We start from the raw sequence: 19100 nt of genomic DNA, 5'->3' as shown, positions 1-19100 counted from the left end.
GCAACTATGCTAACCACTGTGCTACTGTGCTGCCCGATTGCTGGTTGAATTCCAATATCCATTGTCTGTGGCGTGAAAGGCCGACATGTTACAATGGTGCAAACCCCCATGCCCAACCAGGTCCACCGGGCTACATGGTGGCCCCGGTTGGCACTGTGGGCTCTGCCCCAGCATGGTCCCCCCCCCATCCCCATACCGCTGCCCACATTGGTGGCTGGCACTGTGGGGGACTCTTGAGGCACAATTGAACCGTGCCATCGGGTACTCAGCCTATTGGAGGAGGAGAATCACGGATGCCCCCGAGAATACCGGGTCGGGCCCGCTAATTATATTTTTTATTTGTTCATGGGACGTGGGCGTTGCAGGCTGTGCCATAATTTAATGCCCATCCCTAATTGCCATTGGGAAGCAGTTAAAAGTCAAGCACACTGCTGTAGGTCTGGAGTCACATATAGGCCAGACCAGGTAAGGATGGCAGATTTCCTTCTCTGAAGGACATTAGTGAACCAGATGGGTTTTTAAAAATGTATTTATTCAAAGTTTTTCAATAAGTTTACAAAACCCTCCAAAAAGGAAAATAATACAAAGAAAGAAGGGCAGCATGCCAACAGAACAGAACAACTTAACCCTCTAAACGATAAACAGTTTAGCAGATTAACACCCAATTCAAAACAGGATAGAGCATGCGCCCCTTACAAAAAGGAAAAGAAATCGCCCCCACCCCCCCGGGTTGCTGCTGCTGTTTTTTTTCAATTAAGGTTTTGCTAAATTTTCCATATTAAATAGTAATAATATTAACACAGCAAATTAGTGAACATTAACATAGTGCAGAAAGAGAATATACATCAGCAATCCACTAGATGTGACCCCACGCGCCTCAGTCCTCCCACCCCCTCCCATCGGGGCACTCACCCCCCCCCCCCCATGGGTCGCTGCTGCTGCTGATGTTTTAATTTTCCCCGTGAAGTCAGCAGACGGTATTGTGCCCCCGCTCAACAGCAGCAGCTCTGTACCCTTAACAAAGTTATTTACACACATATGTAGGCATCCATTCGTGGTGTTGTCCCTTGCTTCTCCCGGACGAAGTTCGCTGGCGTTGTCGTCTCAGATGGGTTTTTACAACAACCAACAATAGTTTCATGATCGTTGCTAGACTTTTAATTCCAGATTTTTATTGAATTCAAACTTCACCAACTGCAGTGACGGCATTTGAACCTGGGACCTGAGAGTACTCTAGGTCTCTGAATTATTAGTCCAGTGACAATACCACTATGCCACCACCTCCCCAGATATGCAAACGGTGTTTACTGTACGTGCATTCCGATACGCATTGATGCCGTTGTCGAGGTGACGGAGAATCGCTATTTGGCATCAAATTGGTGCCCGCCGCAATTTTCGCATCGGAATCTATTCTCCGCCCAATTGCATTTTGCGATTTTGGCAACAACAATCCCGCCCATGGTATTTTTGGCAGTAGATATATACTCTGTAATATATATAATCTGTATAAGTATGCGATTGCAGGAGTCCCTGAGTGCACAAGACTGTAGGCAGTTGCTATTTAAATACTAAATAAGCTCTTGTTTACAGAAAGAATTTGTTACATGTTTGTACCGGCCTTGGCTGGTGATAACTTGCATTACTTAGCATGAGCCAAATCGTTTTGTTCTTTAAATGATGATAAATAAAGGCGATTACAAAATGATGTTTCTTCTGCCTTAATATTGCAGCACTGGCGGGCAGCACGGCAACGCAGTGAGTAGCACTGCTGCCTCACGGCGCCAAGGTGCCAGGATCGATCCCGGCTCTGGGTCACTGTCCGTGTGGAGTTTGCACATTCTCCCCATGTTTGCATGGGTTTTGCCCCCACAACCCAAAGGTGGATAGAGCAGGGACAGGAATGGTTGTTGCAGGTTCCGGGGTTTAGGTGTTTTAGTAAGCTCAGAGAAGGGGGCAAAAGAGGGGGAGGTGTGGCGCTGCTGGTCAAGGACAGTATGACGGTGGCGGAAAGGATGCTAGATGGGGACTCTTCTTCTGATGTAGTATGGGCTGAGGTTAGAAACAGGAAAGGAGAGGTCACCCTGTTGGGAGTTTTCTATAGGCCACTTAATAGTTCTAGGGATGTAGAGGAAAAGATGGCGAAGATGATTCTGGAAAAGAGCGAAAGTAACAGGGTAGTTGTTATGGGAGACTTTAACTTTCCAAATATTGACTGGAAAAGATATAGTTCGAGTACATTAGATGGGTTGTTCTTTGTACAATGTGTGCAGGAGGGTTTCCTGACACAATATGTTGACAGGCCAACAAGAGGCGAGGCCACATTGGATTTGGTTTTGGGTAATGAACCAGACCAGGTGTTAGATCTGGAGGTAGGTGAGCACTTTGGAGACAGTGACCACAATTCGGTGACCTTTACGTTAGTGATGGAAAGGGATAAGTATACCCCGCAGGGCAAGAGTTATAGCTGGGGGAAGGGCAATTATGATGCCATTAGACATGACTTAGGATGTGTAGGTTGGAGAAGTAGGCTGCAAGGGTTGGGCACACTGGATATGTGGAGCTTGTTCAAGGAACAGCTATTGCGTGTTCTTGATAAGTACGTACCAGTCAGGCAGGGAGGAAGGGGTAGAGCGAGGGAACTGTGGTTTACCAAAGAAGTGGAATCTCTTGTTAAGAGGAAGAAGGAGGCCTATGTGAAGATGAGGCGTGAAGTTTCAGTTGGGGCGCTTGATAGTTACAAGGAAGCGAGGAAGGATCTAAAGAGAGAGCTAAGACGAGCAAGGAGGGGAATGAGAAGTCTTTGGCAGGTAGGATCAAGGAAAACCCAAAAGCTTTCTATAGGTATGTCAGGAATAAAAGAATGACTAGGGTAAGATAGGGCCAGTCAAGGACAGTGGTGGGAAGTTGTGTGTGGAGGCTGAGAAGATAAGCGAGATACTAAATAAATACTTTTCGTCAGTATTCACTCAGGAAAAAGATAATGTTGTGGAGGAGAATGCTGAGACCCAGGCTATTAGAATAGATGGCATTGAGGTGCGTAGGGAAGAAGTGTTGGCAATTCTGGACAAGGTGAAAATAGATAAGTCCCCGGGGCCTGATGGGATTTATCCTAGGATTCTCTGGGAAGCCAGGGAAGAGATTGCTGAGCCTTTGGCTTTGATTTTATGTCATCATTGGCTACAGGAATAGTGCCAGAGGATTGGAGGATAGCAAATGTGGTCCCTTTGTTCAAGAAGGGGAGCAGAGATAACCCCGGTAACTATAGGCCGGTGAGTCTCACGTCTGTTGTGGGTAAAGTCTTGGAGAGGATTAGAAGAGATGCGATTTATAATCATCTAGATAGGAATAATATGATTAGGGATAGTCAGCATGGTTTTGTGAAGGGTAGGTCATGCCTCACAAACCTTATCGAGTTCTTTGAGAAGGTGACTGAACAGGTAGATGAGGGTAGAGCAGTTGATGTGGTGTATATGGATTTCAGTAAAGCGTTTGATAAGGTTCCCCACGGTCGGCTATTGCAGAAAATACGGAGGCTGGGGATTGAGGGTGATTTAGAGATGTGGATCAGAAATTGGCTAGTTGAAAGAAGACAGAGGGTGGTGGTTGATGGGAAATGTTCAGAATGGAGTTCAGTTACGAGTGGCGTACCACAAGGATCTGTTCTGGGGCCGTTGCTGTTTGTCATTTTTATAAATGACCTAGAGGAGGGCGCAGAAGGTTGGGTGAGTAAATTTGCAGACGACACTAAAGTCGGTGGAGTTGTAGACAGTGCAGAAGGATGTTGCAGGTTACGGAGGGACATAGATAAGCTGCAGAGCTGGGCTGAGAGGTGGCAAATGGAGTTTAATGTGGAGAAGTGTGAGGTGATTCACTTTGGAAAGAATAACAGGAATGCGGAATATTTGGCTAATGGTAAAATTCTTGGTAGTGTGGATGAGCAGAGGGATCTCGGTGTCCATGTACATAGATCCCTGAAAGTTGCCACCCAGGTTGATAGGGTTGTGAAGAAGGCCTATGGTGTGTTGGCCTTTATTGGTAGAGGGATTGAGTTCCGGAGCCATGAGGTCATGTTGCAGCTGTACAAAACTCTGGTACGGCCGCATTTGGAGTATTGCGTACAGTTCTGGTCGCCTCATCATAGGAAGGACGTGGAAGCTTTGGAACGGGTGCAGAGGAGATTTACCAGGATGTTGCCTGGTATAGAGGGAAAATGAAGAAAGGCTGATGGACTTGAGGTTGTTTTCGTTAGAGAGAAGAAGGTTAAGAGGTGACTTAATAGAGGCATACAAAATGATCAGAGGGTTAGATAGGGTGGACAGTGAGAGCCTTCTCCCGTGGATGGAGGTGGCTAGCACGAGGGGACATAGCCTTAAATTGAGGGGTAATAGATATAGGACAGAGGTCAGAGGTGGGTTTTTTACGCAAAGAGTGGTGAGGCCGTGGAATGCCCTACCTGCAACAGTAGTGAACTCGCCAACATTGAGGGCATTTAAAAGTTTATTGGATAAGCATATGGATGATAATGGCATAGTGTAGGTTAGATGGCCTTTAGTTTTTGACTTCCCATGTCGGTGCAACATCGTGGGCCGAAGGGCCTGTACTGCGCTGTATCGTTCTATGTTCTATGTGCAGGGTAGGTGGATTGACCACGCTAAATTGCCCCTTAATTGGAAAAAATTTATTGGTTACTCTAAATTTATAAAAATAAAAAATAAATATTGGAGCACTTGCAGTACTGGTTGAAGCCAGGTAATACCTGTTGATGGTGTCCCAGATCTGGTTCGGATCTCTGTGCGGCTGTGGTTTCAATACTTCCAGCCTCATCATTGGTGTGTTCATGGTCAGAGATCACAGATACATCCTCTGCCCTCTGAGCATTTAAAATTGGAGTTTAGAAGAATGCGAGGTGACCTTATTGAGACAAATAAGATTCTCAGGGGGCTTGATAGGGTAGATGCTGTGAGGATGTTTCCTCTTGTGGGATAGTCGAGGACCAGAGGGAATAATCTCAGAGTAAGATGTTGCCTATTTAAGACAGAGATGAAGGAGAATTTCTTCTCTCAAATGGTAACAAATCCATGGAATTCTTTACCACAGATGGCTGAGAGGTTGGGTCAAAGACCCCTCCCACTCGTATTCACTCCTCCAACTTCTTCCACCCGACAGGAGATACAAAAGTCTGAGAACACGCATGAACAGATTCAAAAACAACTTCTTTCCTGCTGTTACCATACTCCTGAATTACCCTCTTATGGACTGATCTCTTTGCACATCTTCTCTACTAAGTAGTACTACAGTCCTGTAAGCTTCACCCGATGCCTGTGTCTATGTATTTACATTGTGTATTTTGTGTTTGCCCTATTATGTATTTTCTTTTCATGTATGGAATGAACTGTCTGAGTTGTACGCAGAAAAATACTTTTCACTGTACCTCGGTACACGTGACAATAAACAAATCCAATCTGATTGTTAAGTATGTTCAAGGCTGAGATAGACAGATTTTTAATCAGTAAGGTTTTGGGGCTAAGGCGGGAAAGTGGAGTTGAGGATTATCACATCAGAACAGTCATGATCTCATTCAATGGTGGAGCAGTCTTGATGGGTCGAATGGTCTACTTCTGCCACTATGTCTTATGGTGTTAAAATCAGCATTATGCATACTTTGTAAAAATGCTAAAATGCTCAAAAATCCCAAGAGGCTCCGTGTCTGTGTGGGTTGGCTCCGGGTGCTCCGGTTTCTTCCCACAGTGCAAACTTGTGCAGATTAGGTGGGGTTATGGGGGTAGGGCGGGGGAGTGGGCCTAGGTAGGATGCTCTTTCGGAGGGTCGGTGCAGACTTGATGGGCCAAATGGCTTCCTTCTGTACTGTAGGGATTCCATGAACATATAGCAATGTGGTCACAACAAGATCATCTAACTGTTATCATAGAATCATCGAATGTACAGTGCAGAAGGAGGCCATTTTGCCCATCGACTCTGCATCAGCCTTTTGAAAGAGCACCCTACTTAAGCCCATGCCCCCACGCTATCCCAGTAACCCCACCTAATGCTTTGGTCACTAAGGGGCAATTTAGCATGACTAATCCACCTAACCTGCACATCTTTGGACTGTGCAAACTCCACCCAGTCACCCAAGGCCAGAATTGAACCCAGGACCTTGTGGCTGTGAGGCAGCAGTGCTAACCACTGGGCCACACTGGTGGGAATTTGCAGTGTGCAAACTGACTGCCACGCCTCCTTACATTACAACCAGAAGCACATTTCATGATAAGTTGATTTAGTTTCTGGGGAGGTGCAAGGTGCTGTATGAATGCACAATCACAGTGGATTTGTAAAACACGTTGTGTCAAGCGGCCTCCTCTAGAGGCTCTCATATTGCTTCTTTTGGGAGACAGAAAATGAAAGTTGTTATAGCCCCTGAGCACCATAGGCTGTTTGCACTTTTTGAGAGAGAGCTGATTGGTTGTGATTTAACCTGAGGGTCACCACACCTCAGGCCAGGAGCAAGTTTGAGAAGCTGGGGTCGTCATGGATAACCTCAGCCAGTACTGGAATTGAACCCTCCACTGTTGGCATCTCTCCGCATCACAAACCAACTATCCAGCCAACTGAGCTAACTGACCCGGCAAGCACTGCCAAGGTACCATTTTGCACCCATACCACCCCAGGGCACATGAAAACAAAAACCACCTGGCTGAGTCTAGGTTAATAAAATAGGTTATCCCGGAGTCCTACTGGCGAATGCACATTAAGGAAAAATGCTTTATATGTTTCCATTATTTTTATTCACAGCTTAATTGCGATTTATGTTTCAAGCTGCAACTATAAACTTTGAAACTTTGCGCAGATTTTTTTCCCCTCATTTCCCAGAAGGTCGTAACCTAGGCAACGTTCCAGATATAAAAGATACTTGTCATTAAATAACACGTTCAGTTGTTGATGGCATCGTGTGCTGTGTTAATAATGGGTGGCCCAGCTAAAATGATTAGCTATTTTAGCTTGCCCTGCTCGAAGCGTTTTGTGCAGATTGAGATTGCTCCGAGCGAGTGAGTGAGTGTGTGTGTGTGGAGGAGGCGGGTGCTCCCACACTGTCACTCAAATGGTACTGAACCAATTGAGTGCATTGTGTCGCCTCCAAGAGGCGGCGGGTAAGAGTTTTGAGTGCAGCCTGAGAAAGGGATGTGAGAGTGTGTAGACTGCGAAGTGAACGCACTTGAAGACGGGCTCATCACCCCCCCCCCCCCCCCCCCCAACTGCTGAGACATCAAGCCCGAGTTTCCCTGCCTGGCATCCAAATGGCTCGGTGCAATGCACTAGCTGCCCGGGTGGCTGTCGTTCTGTGGATTACAGTCGGATGGAGCTGGGCTGCCCGCAAGCAGGAGGAGTCGCTCGCCACCGGCAGCGTGTCCAGAGCCAGGTGCACGTCCCGCTGTCTGAGCCTGCACATCACTCGGCTTTCAGCCCTGTTCAAGAACTTTCAGGTAGATCAGAGACCATTCCCTCCGCACAGCCGCGGTGTCTGAGAGAGCTCTCTGGCTGCTCCCAGCGGGCAGGCCAGCCCTCCCGAGGCTTCTTACACCCCGTCAACATCTCACCATGCTGTGTGGTGTGGGAGCGGTGGTGTGAGGACATTAAACCAGGTGAGGGAGACAGGTTCAGGTATACTGGGGACTGCCCCGTCTCCCAAAGTGCTGCCGGAGAAAGCGGGGGATTGGATCGCTGTCATTTCACCCGGTCAATTTCTCAGAGGTTATTTACAAAAACCAATATAAACATGCCGGGGAAACCTGTCTGCTTCACTCCTAACCCCAACTCGTTACTTTCCAGGTTTACAAATGGAGTTACTCCCAACTCTTTTCTTTTAAAATGAGAGAAATGATGCTCGGCTCTACTTTGTAAGGTGTATTTTTGTTACTAACTCGCGTCCAGACCTGGTGGAGTTTGTGTCCAGATGGAGTTAGTGGTGTCACACCGGATGAATTGATGTGTGGGAGGTGTAGTCACTTTTGGGGGGGGGGGGGGGGGTAAGATTTTGGCGTCCAGTCCAGAGCATCAGTCACACTGAGCAGCTTCTCCACCCCCAAAGGAAGCACTGAGACTTCCCCCAGGTTGCAGCAATTTGTCTGCAGTTGAAAATCTGCTGAAATAGTTTATTGTCATTTTTTAAAATCCCGAGGAGTGACCCCTCAATTGTCAAATGCTGGTAACTGTACTGAGATATCACTGTGTCCGGGGTCCGCTCCAGGCCAGATTTTATAGTCTTATTTTTTTAAAAACGGAATTGCAATATCAACGTATATTGTGCAACCGGGGTTTAGTTTCAATGTCGGGGCTCATTCTGCAGCTCTCGATCGGTGCCTGGATACTCGGTCGCATTGGTTCTTAAAGTGACATGTTTCAGCGGGAGAAGTATCACCCCCCCCCCCCCCCCCCCCTCCCACCTTGCAAAGTGGCAACTGGACTAAAGGGTATCACAGGCGGGAGGTTTGTGTGTGTCTATGGGGTGTATGTCTATGGGGGGACGGGGTGTCTATGGGGGAGAGGGTGTCTATGGGGGTGGGGGCGTCTGTGGAGAGGGGTGTCTATGGGGTTTGTGCCTATGGGAGAGGGGGTGTCTATGGGGGAGGGGTGTCTGTGGGGTTTCTGCCTATGGGAGAGGGAGTGTCAATGGGACGTGTGCCCATGGGAGAGAGATGTCTATGGGCTGTGTGTGTGTCTATGGGGGAGGGGGAGTTAATGGGGTGTGTGTGTCCATGGGGGAGGGGCTGTCTATGGGATGCGTGCGCGTCCATGGGGGAGGGGGTGTCTATGGGGTGTGTGTGTCCATGGGGGAGGTTGGTGTCTATGGGGGTGTCGATGGGGGAGGGAGGTGTCTATGGGGTATGTGTCTATGGGGAGGGTGTGTCTGTGAGGAGGGGGTGTCTATGGGGTGTGTGTGTCCATGGGGGAGGGGGTGTCTATGGGGTGTGTGCCCATGGGAGAGAGATGTCTATGGGCTGTGTGTGTGTCTATGGGGGAGGGGGAGTTAATGGGGTGTGTGTGTCCATGGGGGAGGAGCTGTCTATGGGATGCGTGTGTGTCCATGGGGGAGGGGGTGTCTATGGGGTGTGTGTGTCCATGGGGGAGGTTGGTGTCTATGGGGGTGTCCATGGGGGAGGGAGGTGTCTATGGGGTATGTGTCTATGGGGAGGGTGTGTCTGTGAGGAGGGGGTGTCTATGGGGTGTGTGTGTCCATGGGGGAGGGGGTGTCTATGGGGTGTGTGTGTCCATGGGGGAGGTTGGTGTCTATGGGGGTGTCTGTGGGGGAGGGGGTGTCTATGGGGTGTGTGTCTATGGGGAGGGTGTGTCTGTGAGGAGGGGGTGTCTATGGGGTGTGTGTCTATGGAGGAGGGGGGTGTCTATGGGGTGTGTGTCTATGAGGGAGGGGGTGTCTATGAGGAGGGGGTGTCTATGAAGTGTGTGTCTATGGGGATGGGGATGTATGTGGGGTGTCGTCTATGGGGAGGGGGGTGTCTATGAGGAGGGGGTGTCTATGGGGTGTGTGTCTATGGGGGATGGGGTGTGTGTCTATGGGGGAGGCGATGTCTATGGGGTGTTTGTCTATGGGGAGGGGGTGTCTATGATGAGGGGGTGTCTATGGGGGAGGGGATGTCTATGGGGTGTTTGTCTATGGGGAGGGGGTGCCTATGAGGAGGGGATGTCTATCTATGGGGGATGGGGTGTCTATGGGGTGTTTGTCTATGAGGAGGGGGTGTCTATGAGGAGGGGGTGTCTATGGGGTGTGTGCCTATGGGGTGTGTGTGTCTATGGGTGTAGGTGTCTATGGGGGAGGGTCTGAGGGGTGTGTGTGTCTATGGGGGAGGGTCTATGAGTGTTTGTGTGTCTTTGGGGGAGGGTCTATGGTGGGTGTGTGTCTATGGGGGGAGGGTCTATGGGTGTGTATCTATGCGAGAAGGGTCTATGGGATGTGTGTGTCTATGGGGGGGAGGGCCTATGGGGTGTGCGTGTCTATAAGGGGGGGGGCAGGAGTCTCTGGGGTGCGTGTCTCTATTGGGGGGTTTCGTTCACTTGGCTAGACAGTTGGTTTGCAGCCAGCAGCAGCGGGTTCAATTCCTCTACTGGCTGAGGTTATTCATGAAGGCCCCGCCTTCTCAACCTTGCCTGAGGTGTGGTGATCCTCAGTTTAAATCGCTACCAGTCATCACCAAGGGTCATCTGGGATTATGGCGACTTCACCTTAGTAATGGGAGGGGGAGGTGCCTATGGTTCGTGTCTATGGGGGTAGGTGTGTCTGTAGAGTGGTGTCTACAAGGGTGTGTCGGGGGGGGGGGGGGGGGGGGGGGGCTATTGTGTGTGTGTATATCGTGTGGGGGGGAGGGGAGGGGAAGATTTCTAAACAATGTGGTTACTGGAGTTGGGCTTTTAACCTGCACTCGGTTGTCCCTGCACATTCTGCGAGGGGCATTTGAATTATTCTCACACCTCAATGTTAACACCGGGAAAGGACACAACCACAAAATGTTGCCAGAACAACTCAGCAGGTCAGGCAGCATCTGTGGGAGAGGTAAGGGAGAGAGAAAAAACAGAGATAGCAGAGCTCTTTCTAAATTAGAAAAAATGTGCAGGTTAGGTGGAATGGCCGTGATCAATCGCCCCTTAGTGTCCAAAGGTTAGGTGGGTTATGGGGATAGGGTGGGGGGTGTGGGCCTAGGTAGGGTGGTCTTTCAGAGGGCCGGTGCAGACTCGATAGGCCGAATGGCCTCCTTCTGCACTGTAGTGGGGCTATTTTATTCTAACTTTGGCGAAAACTCAACCTTTAACGATAATGCTGATGTTAATATTTTCTTCTGGGGTGGGACCTCATTTGGACTTTCACATCTGTAATCCCGGTGTTTGGAAAGGAACTTTCGATGCAACAGTTTGGCGCTTCACATTTTCGTCCAATGTGGTGAGAACTTAAAACAACAAGAGAAAAAGAAATGAAATGAAAATCGCTTATTGTCACAAGTAGGCTTCAAATTACGTTCTGTGAAAAGCCCCTAGAGTCCAACTTTACTGGGTCAAAAATGATCAAGGCTTCAGCAGAGTAAATCCTGTGAGTTGGTCAATGCAGATGGTCAGTCGGGGCTGGATGGAGAGTTACCAGAATGATCTCCGGGTCCAGCAATCCCATTGTAGGATCAGCCCCCGGTTCCCCACCCCTTCAACGCCCGGTCAAATCCATCAATCCAAAATCTGAGGGTTTAATGAAACGGGCGCCGAAAATCCCCAGCAGGACGCGCCCTGTGGGTCCTCTCTGGCTTCTCCTGTTCTGATGAAGCAAGCATGCTTTTTGCATTACAACCCCCCCCAACAACCAAATGATATTGTGTGGAATGCAGAATATTACCAGGCGCAACATGGCAAAGGCACCGTAGAGCTGGACACACGTGGCTCTGTTTACAGTATACAGAAGAAGTGAACTCAGTGAACTCTGCTCGGCCCAGTGTCCCCTCCCTCTCCTGTTTCTGCCGCCCCTCGACTGACCTACTGCACACATTGACCTCAAAATAATGACATTTGAGGGGACTAACCATCAATTCCATAAAGCGAGGTTACCCGATGTGTGTTGAAGATTGAGAAATGTCAGACATGAGAGACTACGGAAGGGGGAGAGGTGTGAAAACCCTCAGCAGGTCTGTCAGCGTCTGTGGAGAGAGGAGTTACCGCTCTGACCATGACTCTTCCTTTGGGAAAGATGACTGAGTATTCCCAACACTTTCTGTTTTGATTTCAGATCCCCAACATTCGCAGTCTGTTTGCTTTTATGACCGGGGGGGGGGGGGGGACCACTCGGCCCATCGTGCCTGTGACAGCTACGCTTAAATGATCCCACTGTTTGTGAACAGGATTCCTGAATGGTGTTGGGATATCGCCAAGTGGCGGGCCGAACATGACGGAAAAGTGAAGACAGAGAGACTCTGCAGGCTCCTAGCCTGAGGAAAACTCCTTGTCTATGGAGAGTCGGTAGCTGGAATTCAGGTGCCTTGGCCAAATGGCGGGCTGCAGGTCTGGCTGTTTTTGTTTAAGACATTGATCCGCCTTGTTAACAGGCTTGCGGCCAGTAAAGCTCCAGAATGAGCTGGACAAATATTGAAAGGAGCTGATGTTAGAAAGTTCCTGATTACAGGCAATGTGGAGTGTTCCCTTCCCTTTTTCAGAACATCAAACGCCTGTCGCCTTTATTGACTGTCGGCGGCCATGTGGCCAATTGCGGTCTATTCCAATCGTGCATCAATCCCCCCGCCCCCCTCCCCATTGCTGCCTGTTGTCACGACTGCTGGATCTCCGCCTGACACACTCCTCGCACTGTCATGTTTCCTTGCTCCATCACGCAGGCATTTTCACTCGCCTTCTCGCCCCAGCTTGGTCACTTGCGCCCCTTTTCATTTTTTTTCTGCCTAGTACACATTGCCCCTTCTTCCTTTCCCGCTGATTGCGGAACACTCAATCAGAGACGGGAAGATAATCCACGGCCAATGTAATCGGGCCTGAAAGTCTTCACCCCAAGCAAATAATAAGAGCCTCTCACCCCACATGCCGGCTCACTTTCCTGCGGTGCTCTGGAAGAAGTCCCTTCCTGTCTCACTGTGAAGAGATGACCAGTGAGCTCAGTAATCATTGTGATCATTATTGGGCGAGGACAACGTGTGGCTCTGGAGTTGAGACATCCTCTATTCTACATCAGGCAGAGTGGTCAGAGTGAGTAATGTTTAACAACAGACTGGAGAGATAAATATTCAGTACACAATGATTATCAGCGTGATTTTATATCGAAAGGACACCAGGCGCACATTAGATCATTTCAACCCTACACATTCAATACCTGCTTAAAGGATAAAACATTTTCATGCTGGGCACTTCTCTCGCAGGACCCATCCCGCAGCGGTATATTGTCAGTATTTTCCGTGATGTGGAGATGCCGGCGTTGGACTGGGGTGAGCACAGTAAGAAGTCTTACAACACCAGGTTAAAGTCCAACAGGTTTGTTTCAAACACGAGCTTTCGGAGCACGTCTCCTTCTTCAGGTGAATGGAAAGGCTTGTTCCAGAAATGTTTATATAGACACAGTCAGAGATGCCCCGGAATGCGAGCACCTGCAGGCAATCAAATCATCAAAGATGCAGAGAGAGAGGTAACTCCAGGTTAAAGAGGTGTGAATTGTCCCAAGCCAGTTCAGTCGGTAGGCCTCTGCAAGTCCAGGCTTGTTGGTGGGGGCCGAATGTAATGCGACATGAATCCCAGATCCCGGTTGAGTCCGCATTCATGCGTGCGGAACTTAGCTATAAGTTTTTGCTCAGCAATTTTGCGTTGTCGCGTCTCCTGAAGGCCTCCTTGTAGAATGCTGACCCGGAGATCAGAGGCTGAATGTCCTTGATTGCTGAAGTGTTCCCCAACTGGAAGGGAACAGTCCTGCCTGTTGATAGTCGCACGATGCCCGTTTATTCGTTGTCGCAGTGTCTGCATGGTCTCGCCAATGTACCACGCTTCGGGACATCCTTTCCTGCAGCGTATGAGGTAGACTACATTGGTCGAGTCGCACGAGTATGCGCCGCGTACCTGGTGGGTGGTGTTTCCACGTGTAATGGTGGTGTCCATGTCGATGATCTGGCATGTCTTGCAGAGATTACCCTGGCAGGGTTTTGTGGTGTTGTGGTTGCTGTTCTGAAGGCTGGGTAATTTGCTGCAAACAATGGTTTGTTTGAGGTTGCGCGGTTGTTTGAAGGCCAGTAGTGGGGGTGTGGGGATGACCTTGGCTACACCCCCACTACTGGCCTTCAAACAACCGCGCAACCTCAAACAAACCATTGTTTGCAGCAAATTACCCAGCCTTCAGAACAGCAACCACAACACCACAAAACCCTGCCAGGGTAATCTCTGCAAGACATGCCAGATCATCGACATGGACACCACCATTACACGTGGAAACACCACCCACCAGGTACGCGGCGCATACTCGTGCGACTCGACCAATGTAGTCTACCTCATACGCTGCAGGAAAGGATGTCCCGAAGCGTGGTACATTGGCGAGACCATGCAGACACTGCGACAACGAATAAACGGGCATCGTGCGACTATCAACAGGCAGGACTGTTCCCTTCCAGTTGGGGAACACTTCAGCAATCAAGGACATTCAGCCTCTGATCTCCGGGTCAGCATTCTACAAGGAGGCCTTCAGGAGACGCGACAACGCAAAATTGCTGAGCAAAAACTTATAGCTAAGTTCCGCACGCATGAATGCGGACTCAACCGGGATCTGGGATTCATGTCGCATTACATTCGGCCCCCACCAACAAGCCTGGACTTGCAGAGGCCTACCGACTGAACTGGCTTGGGACAATTCACACCTCTTTAACCTGGAGTTACCTCTCTCTCTGCATCTTTGATGATTTGATTGCCTGCAGGTGCTCGCATTCCGGGGCATCTCTGACTGTGTCTATATAAACATTTCTGGAACAAGCCTTTCCATTCACCTGAAGAAGGAGACGTGCTCCGAAAGCTCGTGTTTGAAACAAACCTGTTGGACTTTAACCTGGTGTTGTAAGACTTCTTACAGTATTTTCCGTGTCTTTCCTGGAGAGGGAGCTAGATTGCGATTGTACCGCACTACAATCTTTCTTTTCACATGCTGTTGACTACAGGGTTCACCGCCGGTTACTGATTTACTGGGAAAGATCCACGAGTGACACACGCTGGATAAAACATGTGCGACTCACCCAGCGTGACTGAACTGAACTCACCATTGCTCTTAATAAACCAAAGCTAGGATTGGTGGGAACATCACTTATATCACTATGGCTCACCGTTTTAAGGCATTTCAGACATTTGATTCAATTGAAGTTATATGTGAATAATAAAGGCTGATCTCCAGATTATTATTTCGATTCTAAATCCCAAGTGTAACTATCAGAGTAATCAGTCTGATGTCAGGTCTTTATTGAAAGTAGCTTCCCCTTTAGTTTTACCTCATCCTGTTCTAAGGTATAGTTCTATGGATACTTGCGGGTACCCTGACCAATTGGCTATTCCTTATATTTGAGCTGTGACCAGTAGATAGAAGTCTACTTACTACCTTGGCAGTCATTTGACTGTGGAGAGTTAAACATGCCCCTGTGTTCACTCAATGTCTGCAGAGGGAAGCTTTCGAGCCTGGGCCAGTGCTCGAGAGAACAAACTCTTCCTCCTCTTTGCCTGCAGTGACTCAGTTGTGGTGCTGTCAGCTCTGAATCAGGAGGTTCATGTTCCACTGCAAAATCTTGAGCAGACGGATCCTAGGCTGATATTCCAGTGCCGTATTGAGGAGGTGCCGCACTGTTGGGAGTGCACGCTTTTGGATGAGACATTAAGCAGGCCCCATTCATTGGCTTACACGGATGGAAAAGAGCCCACGGCACTATTTTGAAGATTTTTCCAATTGGGTGAATAGCCAGTATTTTGGCTAATATTTACATCATAACTAATATCACAAAATGTTATCTGATCATTGCCTCATTTGTGAGACCTTGCTGTGCGTCACCTGGCTGCCATATTCTCTACATTAGAACAGTGTTTATCAATGTCCCCTCAAAGCTGTGTCAGTATGGCTATGCAGCAGTTGTGAAGGTACCGTGCAGGCCACTCACAAGCTGGAGATTACCTTTAACATAGTGTGTTTGGCCACACAAAAAAAAAAGGTACTGTGCATTGAAATAATCAGGCAGCACATAACAAAGACAGTTTTTGTGGAATCATGAATGGTTACACTTCAGAAGCATTTAGTTGGCTGTAAAGTGTAGTGGGATGCCTTAAGTCATGAAAGATGCTATATAAATGCGTCCTTCTTATTTGTTCTGAAGGATTGTGACCAAGTCATGAACCCAGATTAGCAATCCTGCTACAATCAGCTGACTCCACATCAGCTGGAGACCAAGTTCCAAGACCAAGTGGGGGGTGGCACGGTAGCACAGTGGGTAGCACTGTGGCTTCACAGCGTTAGGGTCCCGGGTTTGATTCCCGACTTGGGTCACTGTCTGTGGGGAGTCTGCACGTTCCCCCGTGTCTGCGTGGGTTTCCTCCGGGTGCTCCAGTTTCTTCCCACAAGTCCCGAATGATGTGTTGTTAGGTGAATTGGACATTCTGAATTCTCCCTCTGGTGTACCCGAACAGGCGCCGTAGTGTGGCAACTGAGGGATTTTCACAGTAACCTGATTTCAGTGATAATATAAGCCTACTTGTGACAATAATAAAGATTATTATTGAGTCTGGGATCTTTCCAGTCCATTTGGTTTAGTTGCAAACATGTTAGTTCCTTTTCCAGCAAAATAATTGGTGTATCCTACACTATTCTCTAATTGCCATCAGTATATGCTTTACTTAAAGCAGCATAATATCACCTATTTTAATTACTGCTATTAAATGATAACACATTTATCGTTTTAAATAAATGTTAAGAAATGCTGATGTGCAATATGCCTTTGTTCTGAGAATTGAACTGCCGTACACCAATTGCATGTGTGTTGTAATGAACCAGTGTGGTATCATTTGTGTTGTAGCAATGTGCTGTATAACTAACAGACATAAAATATGGCCACTGTGGGAGGGCAGGCTCCTTTATATTAAAGCTGTGAATTGAACAGCTTGTGCTAATTTACATTAAAGTTTTCACAAATTGCATTTACTTGTGTAGCTGGTAACATATTGAAAAGAATCGTGTGGATCTGAATAATTCATTTTTTAAATTAACTTTGAAAAAACACAATAATCACATGTAATAATTAGAGCTATAACCACTCTGGAGAGTGATATTGATTTACTCGTGAAAAATGAGCCACACAATAGATTTACCCATGTGTGCAGTGTCAGTGAGTTATAGGGTCGATTATTCATAAACGAAAAGTCAATATCACACTTGCGATGACCTGTTGTCCTCCAATTTATCATAGGTTGGAGGGGTGCTTTCCTTGAAATTACAAATCCCCCTTAATGATCATTGAAACTACCCACCTCCGTTTTGAGAATCACGCCTTTTTGATTCTCACAGGTATCTCAAGGGATATAGCTGGTTAGTTCACATAATGGGAGAGATACTTGAATCTGCATCTTTGAATTGACATTTTCAATTATTTTCCGAATCGCATTTGTGTGATTTTAAACAAATAGGTAAGATGTCATTTAAAGTAATTTAATTTTCAACTCATCCTAAATTGCTGTGGTGGTAAAGACTACTTCAGCTCAGCAATGGTTGTGTTCCATTTGAACCTTTGGCCTCTCCATGGACTGCAAGCAGCGAGTTAAGCAATGATACTGCTGCATAAGTGCTTCATACTAAGTAAATATTAGTGTCATGCTGGTGAACTGCTTTCCTCAGTTAATTTGCTGATCCATTATTATTGGGAAATATAGGTAGATTTCTAATGCATACTGATACAGAATGATGTTTGTTTCATTACCAATATGGAGAAATTCCCCATATTATTGTAGCTTTACTGATGGAGGAAAGAAGTGAATACTCTTCATAAAATCCCTACAGTACAGAAGGAGGCTGTTTGGCCCCTCGAGTCTGCACCAACACTCTGAAAGAGCACCCTACCTAGGCCCATTCCCCCACCTATCCCTGTAACCCCATCTACCCTGCACATCTTTGGATTGTGGGGGTTAAACACACATGAAATGAAATGAAATGAAAATCGCTTATTGTCACAAGTAGGCTTCAATGAAGTTACTGTGAAAAGCCCCTAGTCGCCACATTTCGGCACCTGTCCGGAGAGGCTGGTACGGGAATCGAACCGTGCTGCTGGCCTGCTTCGTCTGCTTGAAAAGCCAGCGATTTAGCCTGGTGAGCTAAACCAGCCCCTGTCCCATAGACATGGGAGAATGTGCAAACTCCACACAGACAGTGACCCGGGGCAGGGATCGAACCCGGGACCTCAGAGGCAGCAGTGCTAACCACCGTGCCACCTACTAAGGGGCAATTTTAGCATGGCCAGAGGCACAGTCTATGTGGAAGTTTCCGCCATCACTTTGGCTTTTAGTGATGTACTTGTTGTTGCTAAGGGAGACATCCTGTCCTGTCCAGATCTTGCACCCACTAAAGCAAACTTGGGAACGACAGACCTCTTATTGTGCTGACCAAAGTTTTAAGAGCACAACAACTGGAGACTGCAGTCCTTAGATCAGTGTGCATCTTTTCAGTAGGATCTCATAGACACTAAAGCAGTATGTAAGTCCTTTCTGTCACAACTGAAAATGGGTGTGGTGCAGTGCTCCCTAACTACCAGGGCATGCTAAGGGATCTTGAAAAATCATTCATAGTTACTTCATAAAATGTGTAGTGCCCCCCGATACATGAGTAATTCAGAATTCTTCAAACTAATTTTGTTTAAAGGAAAATATAAAACAGGAACCTGCCAGTAATGTGCGATGCTTGAGGTCGCCAGGCAAGCATTTCTGCCACTGCTTGTGCTCTTTAAATAGTAGATTTGCTGGTGTAACTCGAGCACTTCCAAGACTATTTGTGTGACGAATGTCTCACCACAAAATGACGCTGCTGAATCATATCTGAGGATCTTTATATCTGAGATATGCTTCCAAGTAATGGTGTCTGGGAACTAATTTGTGAATGAGTGCTGTGGAAATATTCAAAGCGCATAAGGATGTAAAAAGAATGACATGTCTGATGATTGATAAATGGCTACTTAAATGAGATTACTACTAATCAAATTACGTTAATTTATGTTGCTCTTTCGGTAATATTTTGCACCAAGGGTATTTTCGTCAGTGAATTAATATTGAAAGGATGAATGGAAAGGACAACTCTCAAACTTATTTGATTAAAAGGATTGTTGGAAGATTTCAAGTAGCTTGCATTAACATTTTCTAAATTTTCCTTTTTCTGCCATTCTTTATACTCCTGAATGCTCTTACCCCTCTACATTCTTATTGTACCGAAATCAAGACAGTCCACAATATCTGCCAAACTGGTGGCCTTTCTTGTCTCCTGTTTCTTCAAACAACTGACTGGCCTTTAAAACACAAACCATGGTGCAACATAAATTCTACATCTTGATTCACTCCAGGCTTTG

At 47.4% G+C, this 19100-nt stretch overlaps 1 protein-coding gene across 1 annotated transcript in view; it reads left to right on the top strand.

The window, feature by feature from the left end:
- Positions 1 to 7218: 7218 nt before the first annotated feature.
- LOC119977287 (anosmin-1) overlaps positions 7219 to 19100 on the top strand; it is a 237095-nt gene continuing 225213 nt past the window's right edge. Inside the window, exon 1 of the mRNA XM_038818033.1 lies at positions 7219 to 7481. Within this exon, the coding sequence (XP_038673961.1) occupies positions 7296 to 7481 (186 nt within the window). The 5' untranslated portion in view covers positions 7219 to 7295. The remainder of the gene's footprint in view (positions 7482 to 19100) is intronic.

Source organism: Scyliorhinus canicula, chromosome 14 (genome assembly GCF_902713615.1).
Source record: "Scyliorhinus canicula chromosome 14, sScyCan1.1, whole genome shotgun sequence".
NCBI classification, from domain to species: domain Eukaryota; kingdom Metazoa; phylum Chordata; class Chondrichthyes; order Carcharhiniformes; family Scyliorhinidae; genus Scyliorhinus; species Scyliorhinus canicula.
Note: the sequence above shows the minus strand (reverse complement) of the source record. Positions and strands in the feature narration are given on the sequence as shown.